General features: G+C 37.1%; 1 protein-coding gene across 1 annotated transcript in view; it reads right to left on the bottom strand.

The window, feature by feature from the left end:
• LOC117399671 (thrombospondin type-1 domain-containing protein 7A-like) overlaps positions 1–22,972 on the bottom strand; it is a 181,069-nt gene that overhangs the window by 11,584 nt on the left and 146,513 nt on the right. The window contains exons 17-27 of the mRNA XM_033998988.3: positions 21,674–21,679; positions 21,414–21,547; positions 20,471–20,624; positions 19,667–19,808; positions 18,250–18,365; positions 13,499–13,616; positions 11,247–11,392; positions 9,148–9,322; positions 4,789–4,962; positions 3,289–3,384; positions 748–830 (exon numbers count right to left, since the gene is read on the bottom strand). Coding sequence (XP_033854879.3) covers positions 748–830; positions 3,289–3,384; positions 4,789–4,962; positions 9,148–9,322; positions 11,247–11,392; positions 13,499–13,616; positions 18,250–18,365; positions 19,667–19,808; positions 20,471–20,624; positions 21,414–21,547; positions 21,674–21,679 — 1,344 coding nt within the window. The remainder of the gene's footprint in view (positions 1–747; positions 831–3,288; positions 3,385–4,788; positions 4,963–9,147; positions 9,323–11,246; positions 11,393–13,498; positions 13,617–18,249; positions 18,366–19,666; positions 19,809–20,470; positions 20,625–21,413; positions 21,548–21,673; positions 21,680–22,972) is intronic.

The raw sequence follows: 22,972 nt of genomic DNA, 5'->3' as shown, positions 1-22,972 counted from the left end.
AAAAAATACAGTCCTGCTGGAACGGAGAGGCAGACTTAAGAATTATTTTCTTCAGTTATCAGGTGTTTTAGAGCTTAAATTGGGCACTGCCGGGAAATTTGCAGTCAAGCGCTTAAAAAGGTGGTTTGGTCATGATAAAAAATACTGCTGCAAGAATCAGACCGCTTTGGAAGTAAATTCTGCTGACAGTTGCATTGTACCCAAAAGCAACTAGAAGCCTCAGGCTGCTTTTTAGTACCATCAGAAGTCATGTTTGCAGGCTGATTCAGGGGTTGTCAAATTTGTCAAATTTCATCATTACATTACGTATTTTACATATCAGAGCAAAGCTATTTTTTATCAGTAGTGCTCAATACTGTTCACTAAAGGCTAAAAGGGCTTTACAAATCTGACTAAAATATTGGTTGGGTTGCTTTAACTGCAATAAATCTTGAAATTCAACCAGTGAAGCACAGGTTCGCTGTATCTGAAAGCATGTGGTTTACAAAATATGGAAACCAAAGCCAATTTACTGCAATATGGCAGATGGGTACATTTCGATTTTAATGTTATTATAACCCAGCAAATATGAAATACTGTATATAACTCAAATGCTATAAAACATGGCAAGAATAGTTAGTAAAAAAAAATGTGCTTTTCTAGATTTAATCACTCTAGAAGTGGATGGGCCCCTGGGGAAATGAAGATACATTTTCAAACAGCTAAATAAATAATTCACAGTAACTTCAGTACAGCTAAGGCTTTTACCTCAGTGCAGTAGGATTGAGGTTTATTGCAAGGTGGATCACAGGACCTGTCAGACACAGGCTGGCTTGTTAAAGGACAGCCACCTACGAAACAATGGTTAACAATGTTAGACAAGGTAAAGTTGTTCCCACAAGAGACATTAGCGGAGACAGTTTCTTACATTCTTTGACTGTTCTGTCAAAAATAATTTGTTAAGTGCTCGTTGTTGCACAAGTGGACAGCATATAAATAAGAAACCAAACATCAGCCTCCACAATTACTCCTGTTTCTGCACAACAGCGCACGAGGAAGCTTCGGGGGGCTTTGTAGATTTGAAGTACAGCAATCACTGTAAATAATTGATTTTTTTCTTTTTTGTGTTAGGGATGGCAGGCTGGATCAGCAGGTTAATGCAGACGGATGTATCCTGAGGTTTGAAAAAGTAGTTTGTAATAACATTCAAATGCACTGCTTATTTTTACTTTAGTGCATTGTTAACAGGATGCAAACTGATACAATTTAAATTTAGATGTTGTAGGAGACAAAAAAAGACCTTCTTATATATATATATATATATTTATATATATATATATATATATATATATATATATATATATATATATATATATATAAAAGGGAAAGGGCAACATACAGCATATCTGAGATATTAAAAGTGCAAGCTCATCGATGGAACATAACAATAAATAGATCTACGATGTGTGGAACTGCAAGAAGCCTCACACAATACTATCTTATTTATAGTAATTTGTATTTGCATTAATATGCTGAAACGGAAGATAAGATTTAACCTTATTATTATTGAGTGTGTAATTGGATGCATCAAGATATCAGATCACAATCAAATCAACGTCTGTACCAAAACATCATACGTGTATATAAACTACTCAGGTTTATATTAAACCCTTTGGGGCTCTGTTCAGAAACTTTTGCAAGCAGAATTCACATCAGTAATCCATGAAATGGGAGATTCTGTTCAGACGTAAACACACAAATGTTGCTAAACTACTTAGGTTTATATTAAAACCCTTTGGGGCTCTGTTCAGAAACTTTTGCAAGCAGAATTCACATCAGTAATCCATGAAATGGGAGATTCTGTTCAGACGTAAACACACAAATGTTGCTTATGACTTGATATGTGAAGCAAGTGGGCCATCTGTGCTCTTTTCCAAATGTATAAGTGTGTTCCACTATCTTGTTACACATTCAAATTGGCAGGGTAAAAGACCAATTCTATAGATCTGCAAAAGGAATGTTAAATGATACTTTTCCGTTATGCACTTCCTCTGCTATATCAGCTGTGTTCTGTATGTCTAGATGATTGCACCCATTACAGTATTTTGAACATACTCTCTACAATCTGAATAAATGACTATCTTGAAATACTGCTGAAATACAGCACACCAGCTTTTGCTATGATTCAAATGCAAATTATCTGTGCAAATGACTGAAAGTCAGAGCACAAACAACATTAAAGCAAGTACAAAGAAAGTGTGGCATATCAGATAATGATAACTGCAGTGTACGGCCTGCTATTTGTTGCAGCGTTAACTTGAAACTAGGTTAGAAAGGCAAATACAGCGACAATCCCAGGAAACAGTTTCTGCTTTGCACATGGGCATAATGGATTTAAACCAGGTCAACATACAGCAGAAAAGCTTCTGAAATTGGCACTTCTATCTATCTTTTTTTTAAATTTAGTAGTCGCCAATTGTATTTATCATTTTCTCCCCAATTTGGAATAGCCAATTATTTTTAGGCTCACCTCACCGCTACCACCCCGTGCTGACTCGGGAGTGGCAAAGACGAACACATGCTGTCCTCCGAAGCGTGTACCATCAGCCGACCGCTTCTTTTACACACTGCAGGCCCACCATGCAGCCACCTCAGAGCTACAGCGTCAGAGGACAACGCAGCTCTGGGCAGCTTACAGGCAAGCCCGCAGGCATCCAGCCAGACCACAGGGGTCGCTGGTGTGCGGTGAGCCGAGGACAGCCTGGCTGACCTAAGCCCCACCCCTGGGCGGCGCTCGGCCAATTGTGTGCCGCCCCCTGGGAACTCCCGTCCACGGTCGGCGGTGGAATAGCCTGGACCTCAACCGGCGACGTCCAGGCTATAAGGCATATCCTGCACTCCGCGCGGAGCACCTTTACCGGATGCGCAATACATGTTTGAAATGGTACTTTAGCTGTGTCAATTCTGACATGGGCCAGGTGGCAAAATCCCCAATAACATCAAAGCTGTTTGTGTAACCAAAGACAAAATAGCCTAAAAGTGCCTCTGCCACCAATCTCTTCATGTTCCACCCTCTCTGTTTATGCTCTGCTTCAGCAAATGACACCACACTGTTAACCCAGAAGTCCTAGCGCTTTGTTCATCTGTTAGTTTTCAGCGTATTATGTCTGTGCATTACAGTTTGGGTTTGCCACTTGGTAGCGTATTTTATCACTTTACTTGGCCTTCTTATGCCAAAGGTTCTCTCATATTCTTTTATTTGGTAATCTGAAAAACATTTAAGACTCATATTTCGGGGGATGCTATTACCTGTTACGTTTAATCCATCAGACCGCTGGCACCAAACTGAACGGGAAGACCCTCTCCAGGAGCTGGTCATCCACTTGTATTCATAGCACTCGCCGTCTGTATGGGATACAAAGAACATACATTTTTGTATTTATTATGAAAGCAGTGTGAGTTAGTAATTTCAAACCTATTTGTCTGAGATTCATTTCAATGACAATTGCCTCTACGTTCAATAAACAAGCAGGACCTTAACTCTAAACCTAGGCACAGCCTGATCAATAGAAATAGCATCATCTTGTTTTAATATGATTTAAAACAGATAACAATTTATTCATGACCTATTTGTGATGAATAAGCTGCGTTTGAGACTGTTAAACATGTATATACCGTAGTAAAGTTGGTAGCAGTTAAATTACTTAAAGTTGGTAAAAACAGATTTTTTTTAAAATATTTACCCATAGAAAAATGTAATCAGTGTCTGTCTCTAAATAAGTTTGTATAAACAGCGGTTTTGTAAAAGCAATGGCAATGAAATAGTGCTGGAACAAATATTCAACGACTCAATGCTTGAAATGTATCCAGTGGCAAAAATGACTGTTTGTATTCATTCATATAAGTTATAAAGGACTAGATGCAAAGGAAACCGTTGCTCAAATGACGTCTGAAATAAATAATGCATTCTGCAATACAGAGGGGTTTTCTTCTTTCTTTAATAGGTCATTTGATGGGATACCAAGTTCATTATTATTTTTATTTTTTTTACTGTACTATGACACTGTGACAGAGTGACTGAGTGGTCTGACGTCAGGCAGAAGCAGGAAGGAAAACTGACACCAGAGAAGTACTGCAGGTAAAGGCTGGCTGCCATTTTTATTAATAACAAAACAAACTGTGCTCACAGAGCAAAATAAAAGGTTTAAACATAAAACAAATCTCGAACACCAAATACAAAATAAAACACAGGTCAGGCTGGGCAGGTTGCCTTCACTGTTCCTATGTCTAAGTTTAGTTTCTTTTTCCGCTCTCGTTCCTCTCGCTCTCTCCGCTCCTAAAACACCCACCCCGAGTGCTGAGAGCTGCAGGCTTTTATAACAGGTGACCATCTCCCAATTAGCAACAAATTAAATCACCTAATTAATTCGGGAGATGGCCACCTTCTGCACGAGTTTACTAAAATCCTGTGTGGATGGGGCTTCCCATCCACGCTACTAAATAATAACACAAATGGCTACGCCGTCACATCTATACATAAAACAATAACTAAATATACGGCGCTCGCCAACATATATACAATAATAAATCATAACAATAATACAAAATAACACAGGGGCGGAGGGGGATCCCGATCTAAAAGTAAACAAACAAAACAATGTACAGGGCACCTCGCCCTGTTACAGACACAAACACATTTTTCTTGCTAATTTAAAATTACATTTTGAAAGAATATTCATATAAGAAATCCTCACGTTGGTTTCAGTTCCAGCACTATTATGAAGTCAGTCCAGTAACTGAAGCACTCACCCGCACAAGGCCGGGATTCCCACATTTGTTCTGGACACTGCTGTTGATTATCCTGCTCTTGAGCTATTACTGCCCTGGAACGAACCTGAACTGCACCAAAATCCAGGACTTCTCCATTTACACAGCTGAGCTGGCAGGGGCTCCATTCTGTCCAGTCGGTCAAGTAGCAATCACCTACAAAACATAATAGCCATTCTACAGTTACAACAGTTGCCGGTGTGTGTATTGGATTTCTCCAATATTTATTTCATGCAATATGAGTATAATATGAATGGTCAGACCTTTGCACATGTTGTACCATTTATTACAACCCAGTTATATATTAGCTTGATTATTTATACACAAGTCAGTTGTTGATTCCCTTTCATTAACCTTTTCAATATATAAAGCACTTTGGGCAAGGATTGTGGTAACAAAGTCCAAATTGCCTAGCGGACAGGCAATTATTTTGCACTGCGGCCTATGAAAGCTTAAGAGCAATGCAAATTACTCAACACGCACAAATAATGAGCTGCAATCATGATAACAAGGGTTGCAATGAGCGCCGCCTGTGCATCGGGATATTTAGCGGCTGTTCTTACAGCCCAGAGGCTGTATAAGATTTGTGGAAAAAAAATACATCAAAGGCAGCAAAGTCCTCTTGGCACACAGAAAAGAAGTTTTCTGAGGAGGAGCTGAGAGTCCTTACAGCTGAGGTCAGTCAGCATGAAATTGAGATATTTGGAAAAGCCTCAGCCAACATCAGTTATGCTACCAAAGAGGTCATATGGTCTTCTATAGTGGAGAAAGTCAATGCTGTTGGTGTTACCATGAGGACAGTCAACCAGGTGATGAAAAGGTGAAATTCAGCTTAGGTCTAGGATGACCTGCGGATGCAGCATTACATGAGTTCATAGCCGATAACAACTCATATTACTGATTCTTTTTTTAGGATTAGCCCATTCATTTTATGTAAGACCAGTCTATATATAGCATTCATTGTTGCATGTGGAACTGAACACCAAAGGGAAACAAAGTTAGCAGCTCTATGAGCTCAAACAGTTGTTTTTTTTTTATTCTAAAAACTGTCATGAAGATGTACTGTGACTAAAACATACCAATTACTTTGCACAAATGAACGTGAGATGCTTTTAAATTGGGCCTGACAGATCAAGTGTAACACTGTAAAATCAGTATGGTGATGATCTGGAATCCGCTGAAGTTCATAGAGGAACTATTTCCTTCTGCAGATTTTGTATAATCTTAGGAGAAATGTTAAGGAAAACTTACTATACATAAAAAACCTATACATCAAATACATCAACCATGACAGTAACCACTAATAAATCAAGATGTTAACACATGTTTCTGTGGTTTTGCAAGTGATAAACAGCTGCTTTAGTGAAACTGCATACAACTAAGTGTATGGGCACATGTTTAGCACAACAACCAGATATTTAATACATGATTGGGGTTTTAAAATTGTATTGTATTAACTACGCAGAATATTCTATAAACACTGGGAGAAGCAGGTTAACTTTATTAGTACAAGTAATTAGGATACAATATTCAGAATTTTCTTAAAACATTTTAAGAGAATTGTGTGAGGAAAAGAATGGTGTGTAAGAAAAACACATTGCATTATATGTATGATTTGCAGACGCACACTATTTTGTAAAGCTCTATTACAATTATTCAATCTAGCCTGAACTGATTGAAATTATTAATTAGAAACAGTAAATTATATTTTCAGAATGGAAAGGACAGAAATATAAGGGTATCACAAGATCACAGCTTATTAGAAATGCATGATTACAGACATTAACATTCATGACAAATGAACACAGCAAAGGAAGACATTACAAAGTCATGTACATGGAGGGAATTAATAGAAACAGTTCATTTATCAAAGTGGCCCTGCTGGTGGACAACCACTTTTGAAATAAATATGTGGACCATTATTCCATTAAAAGTATACAAAGCACTAGGGAAGCAGTTTGTTTCAACATTTGAAACATAATAGTGGCTTTATTTCAATTGGTCATAAAATTAACAAATCCCTCAATCAATATGTTTTTTTTGTTGTGTTTATTTATATTCTGTATATATATCATACTCCAAGGTTCAATGCATTTTCTGTCCCCAATCTTCATAAATGGATAAGACTGCCATAATAATTTTTTGGTTTGCTACAAAGGTGTTTGTAGCTTTTCGGGTCCTTGCAGCACAGATAAACTGGCTATTTCCATCATCTGGTGTCTAAATAAAGTGCTACTGGAAGGAAATCTTTTGCTTTTGCTGGAGTTTCAGACTGGAATGCATTGCCAATGGGACTTCCCATCGTCAATTAAAAAATGTGTTGTTATCTGAAGAAGACATGTGTATGTATGTGATGGTGTGTATAGTTTAAAATGTGTATTCTGTGTTTTTATGTGATTGTCTGCTGTTGGACGCCGTTGTAAACGAGCTAATTATTACTCATATGACCTTTTTACAATACAAATTTAAAATAAATACAATAAATAAATAAAAATATTGCTTTCATAAAACAATAACATGGTAATGTGCTTTAATATATGGCCTGCAAACTCAATTTCATCTTAAATTGGCTTCCAGCAGTATGTGAGTTCAACATCCCTGCTCCTAATACACAATGAACCCTAATAATGAACCCCATGCATATAGAACAATTGGTCATTGGACACATTTTTGTTTACTGTTAATAAATGTTCATTTTGAGCTAAGGGTTGTACAGTAAGATCTTTATAAACTAATGTAACGGGCAGTGTTGTCTGCAGATGAGCCCCGCATTGCATTGTGGCTAAGGTGCTCCGTAATAAAAACTTGATTATTGTATATGGAAAAACGACGTACTATAATTGTAGAAACAGCAAACTTGTCTGCTACCCGTACTTGTTTAGCACCGGGTTCATGTAGTGCCTCCAGAATCCAAACTTTATCGGCTATAGAAAGGTCTACATGTTGTTTTGAAGCCATGATGACAGACGACAGACTCAATAAATGTACAGCTGCGTTATGAAAACAGATACATAAATAGACGCTGCGATGCGTGCGCGCGATGTATTCGTGTGCGTGCCGTAGCCATAGAAATTGTAAAAAAAAATAAAAAATAACCGAAAGTTGTCTTTATCAGGGTTGCTAATGACCGGCATCTGCTGTATATTAACATGTGTATTGGCTGCTTGTTAATAGTTAATAGGTCGTCCTTACAATAAAGCATGACCGAAATATTAATAATAGAATTATTGACCTGTCATAACTAATCTTTAACCACAAAATACAATACATATCATATATAGTTTTGTATTTAAGATTCCTAGGTACTGTTGCACTGCTTTGACATGATTACATTGCTTTACTGCATGTTATACTAGCAATGTTTTTTTTTTTTTTTTTTTTTTTTTTTTTTAAATTTAGTCGTCGCCAATTATTTTTACCCCGGTTTTCACCCCAATTTAGCATGCCCAATTATTATCTGTATCCCCGGCTCACCGCTCGCAACCCCCCTGCCGACTCGGGAAACGGAGGCTGGAACACGCGTCCTCCGAAACGTGCTCCTTCCAAGCCGTCATTTTTCGCACTGCAGATCCACAGCAATGCCACCAGACCTATAGTGCCGGAGGACAACACAGATCTGGCGGCTCCGCTGCAGAGCCACAGGCGCCCTATCGGCCACAGGGGTCGCTGATGCGCGGCGAGCCGTGGATTCCCCTGCCGACCTAAGCCCTCCCTACCCGGGCAGCGCTCAGCCAATTGTGCGCCGCCCCTAGGAACTCCCGGTCACGGTCGGCTGTGACATAGCCTAGATTTGAACCTGCGATCTCCAGGCTATAGGGCACATCCTGCGAGGAGCGCCTTTACTGGATGCGCCACTCGGGAGCCCCTGTTATACTAGCAATGTAATACAGTATAAACAATGTATTTAAGTAACTCACCATAGATACCGCCCAGACGAATGCCAGATTACAGGCTCGGTTCTCAAAGCTCTTTACTCTAAACCTGCACTGCACAACTCAGATTTAATGCTGGTAGGTTGTGTTGTTTCTTTCTTTTTTTCAGAAGAAAAACGTTCATGTAACAATTTTTGAAAATCTTGAAAAAATAGGTCACCATGAGCTGCTTCCACAGCATATAGAATACCTATTCAACAATGTATGGAGCAATCCCCATACATAGTTTAATCATAGTTCCTCAAGTGGTACCCAAGATATAGCCTTCAAAAGGATTTCATCGTTAATCATGTGAAAAGATTGCTATATCAATTGTTTTTGCACACAGTGAAAATACATGGAATATATGTAACTGTATTTGTGTATACCAAATCAATACACCGTTTTATGTTCATAGCTTTCTCTGTACCTGGACATGGGACAGCACAAATCTCTTCGAGCATAATGTCTTTGTCTCCATCTATAGAAGGCTCCACCTTTTCACAAAGCTCCTCATCTACTGTGCTTCCATTATCTTCCTTGGAACCATCAAACACAAAACATGAGATGTTCCGGAACCTCACACCTTCTCCACACTGAGCATCCTATCAAAAGAAAAGTCAAGAAATGTATTTCAATGCAGCATTGTACCTGCTTTAGCAGATTATAGAGTTAATGTGATTCAATAAAGGTCTGCATAACAACACTTCCCTCTAAATCCTATGCAATTTTACACGTAGTAAATAAAGAACAATCTAACAATATGATTTATTTTAGAACATATGAAGAAGAACATAAGAAAGTTTACAAACGAGAGGAGGCTATTCGGCCCATCTTGCTCATTGGTTTTTAGTAGCTTATTGTTCCCAGAATCTCATGAAGCAGCTTCTTGAAGGATCCCAGGGTGTCAGCTTCAACAACATTACTGGGGAGTTGGTTCCAGACTCCCACAAATCTCTGTGTAAAAAAGTGCCTCCTATTTTCTGTTCTGAATGCTCCTTTATCTAATCTCCATTTGTGACCCCTGGTCCTTGTTTCTTTTTTCAGGTCAAAAAAGTCCCTTGGGTCGACATTGTCAATACCTTTTAGAATTTTAAATGCTTGAATCAGATCACTGCATAGTCTTCTTTGTTCAAGACTGAACAGATTCAGTTTTTTTAACCTGCCTGCACATTACATGCCTTTTAAACCTGGAATAATTCTGGTCGCTCTCTTTCTAGAGCAGCAATATCCTTTTTGTAGCAAGGTGACCAGAACTGAACATAATGTTCTAGATGAGGTCTTACTAATGCATTGTAAAGTTTTAACATTACTTCCCTTGATTTAAATTCAACGCTTTTCACTATATATCCGAGCATCTTGTTGGCCTTTTTATAGCTTCCCCACATTGTCTAGATGAAGACATTTCTGAGTCAACGTAAACTCCTAGGTCTTTTTCATAGATTCCTTCTTCAATTTCAGAATCTCCCATATGATATTTATAATGCACATTTTTATTGCCTGCGTGCACTACCTTACACTTTTCTCTATTAAATGTCATTTGCCATGTGTCTGCCCAGTTCTGAATGCTGTCTAGATCATTTTGAATGACCTTTGCTTCTGCAACAGTGTTTGCCACTCCTCCTATTTTTGTGTTGTCTGCAAATTTAACAAGTTTGCTTACTATACCAGAATCTAAGTCATTAATGTAGATTAGGAATAGCAGAAGACCTAATACTGATCCCTGTGGTACTCCTCTGGTTACCTCGCTCCATTTTGAGGTTTCTCCTCTAATCAGTACTTTCTGTTTTCTACATGTTAACCACTCCCTACAATTTTGAAATGTCTTTTGGTGATTGGATTATATTAATGCTACCCAAAATGTCATCACAGTAGCGCACCCACAGCATCACCCAACATTTAGGCATGAGGAAATGCAAGATACAAATCCAGTCTAGGTATTGAAAAATTATTGTAAAATGGTTATTTACTATGGCAAGCTAAATGATCATTTAAAGATATCTCAAAATGCATTTTAAGATATCTTGAAATATTTAGAGATATCTCAAATTGATTTACATATATCTTTAAATAATGTTTATTTGTTTATAACATGGTACGCCAAACTGTCATTTAGAGATATCTCAGAATTACTTCCAGTTCATTTAGAACAGGAAGTTATTTAGAGATATCTCTAAATGATTTTGAGTTATCTCTAAATGAACAGGAAGTTATTTAGCGATATCTTAAAATGATTTAGAGATATCTCTAAATGATTTAGAGACATCTGAAAATGATTTAAAGATATCTCATTTAAAGCTCCATTTAAAGATATCTGGAAATCATTTTTAGATATCTCTAAATGTATTTTAGATATCTTAAAATGTTCAGAGATATCTTTAAATATTTGAAGACATCTTCAAATATTTAGGGATATCTTAAAATAAAACACGAGGTCCTACTGATATTTTAAAGACCAGGCAGATGTTTTTTTTACAGTAATTGAAAGTGCGAATAATTATCTTCTGACAGGATCCTGTATTGACATGCCTCAACTTTGCATTCAGACCACCGACTATACTGCCATCTGTAGCAGGGTTTGACTGGACAGGGTTTCCACTGCTCCATCTGTGAAGGACACGGCCTGCCGTCCCCTTGAGAAGGCTGAATCACAGTTCTCTTACGCCACATTTTCCCTGAAACAAAGGTGATGCCAGATACGCCAGTGAGCAGCATTATAATTGACATTTAGTGTACACAGACAACAACACAATTTATACTGAAATAGATTTGCGATGAACGTTACCGTTTTTCTTTTTAAATTTAAAAGAACTCCAAAACATATTGTTTATACTTCTTCCCAGAACCAAGGCAGATACCAGTTTACTGGTTTACTGTATTTATAGCTGACCTATTATACAGAAAACGTATTACGAGATTTCACATAATTGAGTATTTTTTATTATCCCTTTCTTCTTTACACGTGATCTAATCTGTGCTACTTTTAAGCTTTCAAAGTGTTCAATTTCTTTTTTTTTTTACAAAACCAGATTTCACAGAGTAGTTTATAAATGACGGGTTCACAGTTAAGTGTAATTTGAGGATGATTCAGGGATTTTGTTTTCTAATGAAAAAAGTAAAAAATGCACTGGCATCATAACCCTAAAGAAATTATTATTATTATTATTATTATTATTATTATTATTTATTTCTTAGCAGATGCCCTTATCCAAGGCGACTTACAATTGTTACAAGATATCACATTATTTTTACATACAATTACATTATTTTTTACACATTATTTGTATGTTGAATGATGCAGGAAATGTTTTTCAAGCAGATTAAGGGATAAAATCCTCTTTAGAAAATATCTATAACCAGATCTTTGCAGTAGGGCTGGTAAAAAAATAAAAAAAAGTATATACATTTAATCCTTAACAAGATTAAATCATCTGGAATGAACTGTGTAATCATATCCGATTTCTATTTCAAGAAGTGATATCATCTGGTTTGTTTTACTTTCAAACCTGTTTAATTCATCTTTCCACTCTCGTTACTTCAGCTTCCACATTATTATAGCAATTATTTCTCAAAGAATAATAATAATACAGAAAATAAGAAGAATACAAATAACGATTTGCTGGAACCTGCATCTATTCTACAATACCCATTGAGCTTGAGAAACCGGAGTTGGGCTACAGCAAACCAACATTTTTTTTTCCAGGGTTTGCCTAGCTTTTTTGTATAGCTACATTATGTAGAGTGCGTGCAAGATGGCCTTATAGTCCCAGTAAATAAGATTAGACTGGAAGTTAAAGTATCCTAATCTCCTTTCTGCATTGTATTCCAATATTTACTTAAGTGGAAAAGTCTCAACCTGTATCAAACCATTGGTGAGGTTGTTTAAATAATTGAGTTTACAAATCAAGGTCAAATAATAATAATAATAATAATAATAATAATAATAATAATAATAATAATAATAATAATAATAATAAAGTCATTACAAGGGCTCCAAACCAAGCCTTACAGATATTATTCAGTAAAATTTATACTAATGTCTATTCATTTTATCACAGCCAGCAGAAAACAAACCTACAAATTATAATTAGTCTTTCCAGCTGTCAATTCCTTATAAAAAGCTAGATTGATGTAAACATTATCATAACCCTGGTTCCCTGAAATAGAAATGTAACCTTTACTGAATGGGTATTTACCTCCAAAAGACCTGAAACCTGAATAAGATATAACAAAGCTGCTCAGCACATCCTGTGACGCAGCTGTGCCTGTCTCTGAGGGTAAAAAAGACTGCAGCGACCTTGAAGGTTACATTTCTATTTCAGGGAACCAGGGTACGAAATGTAACCATTACCGAATGTGTCAGTATACCCAAGCCTTGTGCGTTACCATTCGAAACCCCAGAAGAAACTCCCCTCTATGCCTGTGTTGTAAGGGTTAACTGAGAAGCCGCCCTTAACACTCGAGTTCCAAAACAAGGGTTTTGAGGATCCACGACTTTAAGTTTGTAGAACCTAGTAAAGGTATGGGGAGTAGCCCACAGAACTGCATTCCAAACGTCCTTGATGGAGACGGAGAGGCAGAGGAGGATGAGGAAGACAGTGAAGACGGCTTCCTGCATGGGCTACTTTCCAGGGTGTGTCACTGGGGTATGTAAACTTTTGACTACAACTGAATATACTTATTTTAACTATTTCTGATTTGCTACAGCTTCAATGAATTGGAAAAAATAAACGTCATGCTTTTCCCTCTGGAAATCTGGTAACCCAAATAATGCGGCTTACCTAACAGGCCACAGGACTCAGAGCATTCTGACCAGGCAGCCCAGTCAGACAGCTGGCAGTTCACGGGACATTCCACAACACAGGACATGTTCATTTGCCAGTTTGTCTGCAAACCAAGCTGTAAGAAAAGATTATCAGTATTTAACATTTGTCAAGTCAAATATGTTGAATTATCTTGAATGGCCTTGTACTGCCTTGGTTCCTGTAGGCAGAACACAGGGCTAAGGTCGTCTGTATCAGGAGGCTCTCACTTGGCCTGTCAGAAACATAAAAAAAAAAACTGTGTTCTCTGGTCAAATGGGAACAGCTGTCAAAATCAGACCAAATGTTTCACAGTTTAGAGTAACCAGTCACCTCTTGATAAAAATGATGTCATGGGTTGTAGATAATGAGGTTCTTAAAGTCCATATCTCACACAGAAAATCATTTTTTGGCTTTGGGGTCGTACTTGGTTTACTTTCACAATGAGCAAGAAATTAAATCTCCATGATCAATTTTAGAGCACTGAGAGACATAGAAATATCAATAATTCCGGAAAATACTGACAACGGACCGATGATGCACGAAGTTGGCGTGACGTCACTAGGGAACACATACCAGGAACAGATGAAAGATATACATGGCTTCAGACTGTAAAAGCCATCATTACGAATTTCTCCGGCATTTTGAGTAGTCTGTATTACGATAAGGATAGCAGGATTGTGGTGTGTAATGAAAGAAGTTGTGAGGAGGAAGAATAAGTGGTTTGAGGCCCGATTCAGAAGTGTTTTGAACCTCCAGCAGGAGAAAATAACCACGCTGGCATGAGGAATGTGAGCGACATGCCCGCTTGTCTGCAGGTCGGCAATTCTGAATGTTGTTCTTGTATACAGTTAACCCTGGCTAGCAGTTCATTTATGGCAATAAAAAAAATAAAGTGTATTTCTATATTTGGTTTGTTGTACCATTTATATCTTGCAAATAGTGTTTACCATTTCCCATCCACTTCAATAATAAAGCATTGTTTATATTACAGGGCCGAGATGACTTGCATGGTCACGTATAGCTCTTCAACTTCATTCATGAAATAAACACTTATGCTTTCCCCGATTTAGTGAAATTAAATAGGCCTAACCTCCTTGTGAACTGCACATAATTATTATTATTTCTTGGCAGACACCCTGCATATAAACATTACCAAAGATAAAATTAAAAATCGAAAGCTTACCTAAAAAAGCTGGATGAGTGGATCCATTCTTTTGATTTGTACATCAGAAAACTTGAGCACGCAATGTGTTTGTACTGGTTTATAATACTCTGACGTTATTGTTTTTATTAAGTCAGCAATATGAAAGCCATGCTCATGTTTATTTTCTTTGGGTAGTTTTGGGCCACTGAGTTTTTGAGAACGGTATATTGTAGAATTATAATTATGATAATAATAATAATAATATCTGACGTGAAAAACAAATGCAACACTTGCAGAGAACTGATTATGCGCAGTGGATAGCCTAGTAGTATTGAGCACTAGCGCACTGGGTAAGAAAAAAAACAAAAAAAACAATGGTAATCATTTTTATATCTGTGTGAAGTGTCTTATAGATGCAGCTATTTATAAATGTATTTTTGATATACAAGTAAACGGTATGAAATTGTTTAATTAAGGCTGGTGAAAAAAATAAAAAAGTATTGCGGTTTCTAAACGATTCCGCTGTTGTCAGGGGAAAATGAATCAATGGTCACTTACTGATGATTGTCTTTGTGAACAGCTGTCTTTGTAAAGGTCTGCGTGTGTTTGTGAACTTGTGCACCAGTGTCTTACAAAAGAGAAAAAATAAAATTTGTACCTGTCAAAAACCAACAAACAAAGGCTTTAGTCTCCGTGTTCCGTGTTGTACAAAGTGATCATTGCATTTACAAACTCGTTGATTTTACTTTCATGGAATACAGTACTTTTTTTTGTTCTTGCAATGCATTCCCTTGGGCCTATCTGAGGTGACATGTATTTCTGACACCGTTTAACCATCGCAAAATAGGCCTGTATGTATGATCGTTTTGTCAAGATTCGAAATCAGGGCTTTTTGGCAGAACTCAAAGCAAGCTTCATGATTGTAAATTTCTTACAGTTACAGCGCAAAAGTATAAATTATATATATATATATATAAATATATATATGTGTGTGTGTGTGTGTCTATATATATAGTGTAGTTTTATAAAATATAATCAGATTGTAATATTTAAATAGGTGACATATGGACTTTAATATACAGTTTGTGTGTGACTGTATGTCTAAAGCCCGACGCACACAGCCCGACTCAAGCCGTCCCGGCTCATCTCATCTCAACTGGCCGTACAGAGTTTGGATGAATCGTATCAGTGTGCGTGCACTTAAAACCAAGATTATGCAGATTTCAGTCGGGATGTCTTCAAATTTGAAGACTGAACATGTTGAATCTTTTTCAGACGCAGTTTCGTTCAGATGTAATCAGTCTGTCTGTGTGCAGCGGTTGCCGACCAAGACTGACTGAGACCGATTAGTCATAAGGGTGTCAGCCAATGGTGAAGCAGGTTTAAGTAACGTAGCTTGTAATGTAACTTGTCATACAAGATGGTGGGATATTGACAGCTTTAGTTCCACAGGTAAAAATACATTAGTCTTGAATTGCTCCGAGTGTCCCGAATTAAAAAAAAATACCAGATATGTGCACATTTGAATCGTTTTTTTAGGCGTTTACTAATCAAAGGTAAATTATCAATTTACCTTTTTATTATCAATCTACTGGTAGCGTATATTTTCTTACTGCGCTAAAACAGAAGTAACCGGTGTGTCGATCTCCAATAGGTCACAAATCACAAGCCCCAGATCCACACACTGAGAAAAAAACGCCAAAGTCAAATAAAAAATCAACAGTTTGGATTTTATTTACCACAGGCTAAAGTGTGGTAGACAAACTATACAAAAAGTCAAACACTGCCTGAAACGTTTGCAGGGTGTAAATGGTCAATAGCTAAATTAATAGGCTAAGCGCTTCTTTTGGTTGCCTCGCGGCGCTGTCTCCACCGTTTAATCAGCATATGATGCCATGCATAATATGAGGGTCGCTATGTTGGGCTAAGTAAATACAAAAATGTGTACATGGCAGTATTAATTAAATTTGCATACATAGTAATCACCAGTATCTAGTTGTGGTCAGTAATTCAGTCTTAGCAGTGTGCGACACCCAGTCGTAAAAAACGGAACTGTGTCAAACCAAAACTGAGCAAAACTGATTGCAAAATCTGTGCATACTCAGATGAGATGAGTCGGGACGGCTTGAGTCGGGCTGTGTGCAGCGGGCTTTAGTCTACACATCTAATAACAATTTCTTAAATCCATGAAGTGGTTACTGTAGTAGCTACATGTTTTTCAAAAGGTGAGAAAACACATCTGGGTGAAGATACAAACCATCTGGATTCCGTCTGCTTGAGGTTATCATAACCATTTGTTTAGTGACAAACATTGGTGAAACATAAACAGTGTTTAAATTAAAAAGTGTTTGCTTAAAAAAGATGTGCAAAAAATAGTCTACTGTTTTGCAGTTAAATACATTTTAATGTCAAGAGACGAATGGGAACAAAATAGTCTAAAATGAATAAAATACATTCAAATATCTTTTCAACATCCGATGCTCAATCTTGTCAACCTTACAACATTTTAAAACATTTGTTTCAATTTTAACTCCAAGTCAGTTTTTTATCTTCAGTTTCAAAACTGTTGATCCCTCATATTTAAGTCTCTCATAGTCAGATTGAATACACTTTTCCTAGATTTTTTTTCATATACACTTGTTTCAAATAGGCACTATTAACTTGTTTATATAATATAGAAAACAACTAACAGAACCCTGTCAATCTCTCCAGATTGAGGATCTGTTAAATGTCTCAAGTCGATTCTGAAATTACACACTAATGTCAATGCAATGTTTACTTACTAAGGGGGATCAGCTACAAAGGCAGAAGCCATTGGAAAGAAAGATAAGATACAACAGTGGAAACTTTTAAAATATTTTTACTTAAAGAGTCAAAATCATACTGACCCATATAAACTGGTAATTATTTTCCGTGCACAATGCGGTGCACTGTTCCATATTTATTATGCTGTCTTTGCTGGTAATGATGTGGTCGCTAGGGTTTTATAATAGTATCTTTATGGGATTTGTCCCTGTGGCAGAGCAAGAGCTCTGCCTGTAAATATTGCGGTGTCTGTGTGTGTTTTTGTGGTTGTTGGCAGAGATGGGGTTAATTCCTGTCCCTGACAAAAAGGTGAGAATGTGGCTGCTCCTCAATTGAATAATGATAATTGGGAGCAGCCACATCCTATGAAAGGAGAGTGTAGGTCGATGTTTTGAGAGAGGAGTTGGTGTTTTTTTTTATTTATTTTTTTATCTGTGTTGGTATATTCTGTCTGTGTACAGTGAAGGCGAATGCCCAGCCTGACCTTTTGTTTTAAGTTTTTATTAAACCTTTATTTTGGCCCTTGTGCCCTTTTGTTTGTGTTATTTTAGTTTATTCAAGTGTGCTTTAGCAGCTACCTCTGAGTCTCTCCTGCTGCTAAAGTCCCACTTTTTTGTACAGGTCAAAAAGCTTAAAAGACCAATAAATGTATTGTTTCTAGGAACCATCTGTAATGGCACTAACAGTGTGTGAGTGACTGGTAGAAGACATCTGTCAGAAAAGAGCTAAATAACTATGTGTACTGAGAAAGAATTACATTAAGTTGGATCAAACCTACCTCTTTGCAGTACTTGAGATCGACAGACTTGCCATCACTTCGAACACAGTCTAACATCCGTGTTTTAATGCCATTGCCGCAGACAGCTTTCTCACTCAGCTGACATGTACTCCAGTCTATTAAAGAAAGTAATATCATTAGGACAGCTTCTGCTAAGTGTAGGACAGAGTAATACAAACAGGAGAACTGGTGCTCTCAAAGCCCGGTGACAAGCTCTGACTCCTATTCAATTTGATATGCTTTTAAGTGAATCAGCATGAATGCACAGGCTTGCGCCAAAGGGAAAGGGGGGATTTGCAAATCAGGCAGGTGAAATCAAAGACTATGTAAAATGATCATTTCTGTTCTGTTGAGCAAATGAATACAGTTATATATGCAACCACCTCACCTATCTGGTTTTAACTTTACTCTCTTATTTTCATTTGAAAAGACTAATCATGAAACAGAACAGTTTTCTCACCCAAACCTCTAACTATAATTACTGTATAACTTGCCACACAACCGATACATGTTTTATTGTCATGTTATACTTGTGATACATGCTAATACATATTTCATAACTGGTAAACAAAAAGCTAAACATACACTACAGGTTTATAATTAGTATAGTATTTTGATGAAATGGAACAAAATATGTGTGAAATTGTGGGATACTGGAGTGTGACAGGGTACAAGTCCTTGTATAAAATGTATTATTTATTGCTGTTCCAGTTTGGCAGGGATAGGGTTAATACTATCCCTGCCAAATACATGTGCAGACTATGGCTGGGACTTAATTGATTAATTAACAACCAATTAAGCCCAGCCACAGGTGTATAAAAGGATCAGTCTCTCCACTTGTGGGAGGCAAGCACAGAGCAAGGAGCAGAACACAGCAGCCAAAAGAAGGACTACAATGCTTCTTTTATGTTTCTGGACTGAAAGCAGGTAACTACTTTCAGAACAACCAGAGAAGATTACCTGCCAGCTCAGCATACCGCTTGTTTATAACCTTGCTCTGCCCAGGCTATCGTGTAGATAGTTGCACCATATTTAAAGACGCAGTACCCTTTATTTGATGAACCTTTATTTTTGTTTTGTTTGTAAATAAATACATACAAGAGTGTTTAAACTGCCTCCTTTCGGCTCTGCCAGCTATTTTTAAAGTCGTTAAAAGCTGTACCGCAACGCTGCCAGTCCACGTGGAGCTTTAAGAAAAACTGCAAAAGCCAATAAATAACTGTGGCTTCAGTGAAGAGTCTGCAATGACTCCAGTGCAGATTCAAGAGTGCCTGGTACATCCTTAACCATGAAGCTCTATCAGTTCAGAAATACATTATGAAAGACCTTATGCCTGTGGAAAAGTTGCAAACAATGTTTCTGCAATTCTGAGTCAATGATTGTAAGCCTGAGATTGCGTTGTTTTGTTGTTTATTACCTGTGACATTGTATGTGTAGTGGTAGCAGTTCTTGTTTAGACTGCATGCCTCGGTTTCTGTGAAACTGGGACAGTCTTTTCCTTCTCCAGGCTGCCTTATGGGATATGCAGATCGTTCACGAGTGCTATTTCCACTACAGGGCTTAAAAAGAGAATAAAACATGAAGTATATGTATGTTAGTCAGGGTCTGTCCAGGATTCAAAAGACAATGAAACATGAAGTATATGTATGTTAGTCAGGGTCTGTCCAGGATTCAAAAGACAATGAAACATGAAGTATATGTATGTTAGTCAGGGTCTGTCCAGGATTCAAAAGACAATGAAACATGAAGTATATGTATATTAGTCAGGGTCTGTCCAGGATTTAAAGATTTTACATTTTAAACTTGAATAAAAAAATATCAAAAGAAAATAGCATTTTGCACTTAAAACAAATGTTTCATACGGTGGGTGGGCTGTGAATAAGAATGTTTTCTTTATTAAAGTAAAACACTCTCATTTCACTGCCCCTCCTCGAGCTCCAAGAACACAGGAAAGCATCCTCATTTTCTAACTGCACAGATAATTACTGCTAATGATATGGAAATTCTGCAGCCAACAGAGTACAAACTGCATTATGCGTCTGCATTATGCACAATAATGAGACAGATTTCACTGTCGAAAAGCATGGATGTCTTAGGTTAACTTGGTAGTGAAAATGCGTTCCACATTCCACATGCTCCCTTGGTCTTATATCTTCCACCACTCACTTTTTCCTAATTGTTTTTCATCTACTCTAATGTCAGAAAATTGCATAGGTCATACCAAAGGACATCGACTCCATGGTGCCCAGTCAGATAAAACACAGTCTTCAGGACAAGGCAGCTTGCTCTCTCTGGCACCTAGAGGCATGTCTTCAGGGTCACAGAGATAATCTTCTACTGGATCTGAGGGCCCATCTATGGTGTTTTGCATACATCTAATGAAACCGAATGTTAAGAGAAACATGTTTTAGTAATATGTAGGTGTTTTAGCCATCCATATAAAGAGTGCCACCTTTTAAATGTGTAAAAGCCTCCCTTTAGTTTACTGATAATAGGCGTTTAAAAAATCTATAAACTAACATTAAGCAGCAAACAAGTCCTATTTATTTTTCTATTATGTTGCAATTACATACTGAGTGAATGGCATTGTTTTATTCTTAAACATAGCTTTTTTTTTTTTTTTTTTTTTTTTAATTATAGTAAGCCCAGGTGTTGTAAATCTAAAGCAGTTTTATATGCCAAAATACTGTTTCTGTATTCCTAGTTTGGTTGTGTAGATTACCAGCAGCTATACAGAATGTTTGATGAAAGTGAAACTTAACCTGCAGTTGGTGTGTGCTTATGATTGTGCTTTATGTTAATTAGACATGAGACTTTCCAAATGCTCTGTACTCACCCATAGAAGCACATGTGTGCAAATAACACTTCCTTGTTTCTTTTTTTTTCAGCATTACAATATTTTTTATTGTGTATTGCTTAGTTCTGTAGTACATGTGAAGTAATGTTTGCTATCCAATTGCAAGGTTTTTTTTAAATGACTAATATAATATACTGTATCAGTATTCGTTTTCTTGATAAAGCACATATTCAAACGGCACTGTTTATATGTACACATTTAGAAACAAAAGTAAACGTGGCAGCCTTAATAAAGAGTGTAGCTTAAAGTTTAAAGGTGTAGACAATGACAGCAATGTTTAATTAAGGGTTCACCTTGGTGGCATTACCTGACTTTCCTTGTCTGTACACCTTCTCCACAGTTCTCCTTCAGATCAACATAGCTCACTCTCCACACACTCCATGGTTCAGCTGCCCAGACATACTGACTGCAGTCACTATGGCATGGGACCACTTCATACACCTAGTTCAAGAAAATCAATATTTCTTATATCAATTTATTAGTACAGAAATGTCTGTGCTTGATTACTGTATGCAGCACTCTTAATAGATATGGTACATGATAGGAAACACACATGTGTAGTCTTACCTGGGCCTGCAGAGGTGTATGCAATGTATCCAAGCAGTCAGAGAGGTAGAGGGGACAAAAGCATTAGGAAAAAAAATCAGCTTTGTTCAGGCAATATAATTTAAATGAAATAACAAATAGAAAAAAATAAAGAAATCGGACAAGCTGCCATGTACTGTAACAACAGAATGAGTATTTTTAGAAAATACAGTCATATTTAAACTTAAAAACCTGCTGTCTTTATTGATTTATTGTATTTACCCATGCTAGTAAATGTGATAATAAATCACCCCAGGGAGGGCAAACCAGTAGGAATCATATATAGTTAAAGTGCGCCAGTATTTTGATTCACCACTAAAACAGAATCCGATGACATCAAACTACTACACCAAGGAAATCTCATGATTTAAAACACTGAAACACCAAAAGCTAAGATTTCAATTGTCAACTTTTTTTTCCTTTCCAGCACATCCCTGTTTTTTGTACTGCATACAAATATAGAATGTGGGAGCTGTAGTTAAGTTGCATGGGTATCCCCTTCCAGTCAATTTTCATTTTCTGCGTTTTTACAAAATGTGGTCATGTACTGTACTATACTGTAGGGGTAAGTGTATGTAACATTAGAGCATTTGATCCAATATTCACCCGAACTGGATGAATCTTTAAAGAAATGTGATGTTTGAAACTAACTGGATTTAATCCAGAGAAATGTCACACTTGAGGAGCATTCTTACATTGTAAACCACCTGAGGATCAAATGAATTTTACTTATAAGATGAGACACTGCAATAAGCCTATATGCATCAATGTGAGGACAGTACATGTGATAATTTCACCGATACTGGTAACATTGCTTTTATTTATTTATTTATTTCAATACAACGGTAATTAACTTAGAAGATAATTAATGGCAATACTGATGTAATCTACTGAGGTTTTAAACCTTCACAGTATTCTGAATACATTTGAATGCTTACAATTACTGGGAAAATGAAGTTATCAAAGGCAAAGCGAACAATGCAATAGATACAAAACCAAATGTTTAGCGTAAAACGGTAGTACTATTTCTACTTCTATAAAAGTGTGGCATATCATGTTAAAAGTATAGGAAAGTGTACTTAAGCATAGAACAGAGCAGGCAAGCGTGGTAAACCACAGACAGGTAAACTGCAAAGTTACCATGGTACCGGCATACTTGTACAAGGGCTTAATCAATATCTTAATTTTTTAGGACCTGGTCAGATTAATTGGTTCAATACAATAACTGAGGCCTTGGCTGGAACAAAGACCTTTATTTGTTTATCCCGTCATCCATTGTCT

This window comes from Acipenser ruthenus, chromosome 4, assembly GCF_902713425.1.
Source record: "Acipenser ruthenus chromosome 4, fAciRut3.2 maternal haplotype, whole genome shotgun sequence".
Classification (NCBI taxonomy): Eukaryota; Metazoa; Chordata; class Actinopteri; order Acipenseriformes; family Acipenseridae; genus Acipenser; species Acipenser ruthenus.
The sequence above is the reverse complement of the archived record's forward strand: the minus strand, read 5'-3'. Positions and strand labels throughout refer to the sequence as shown.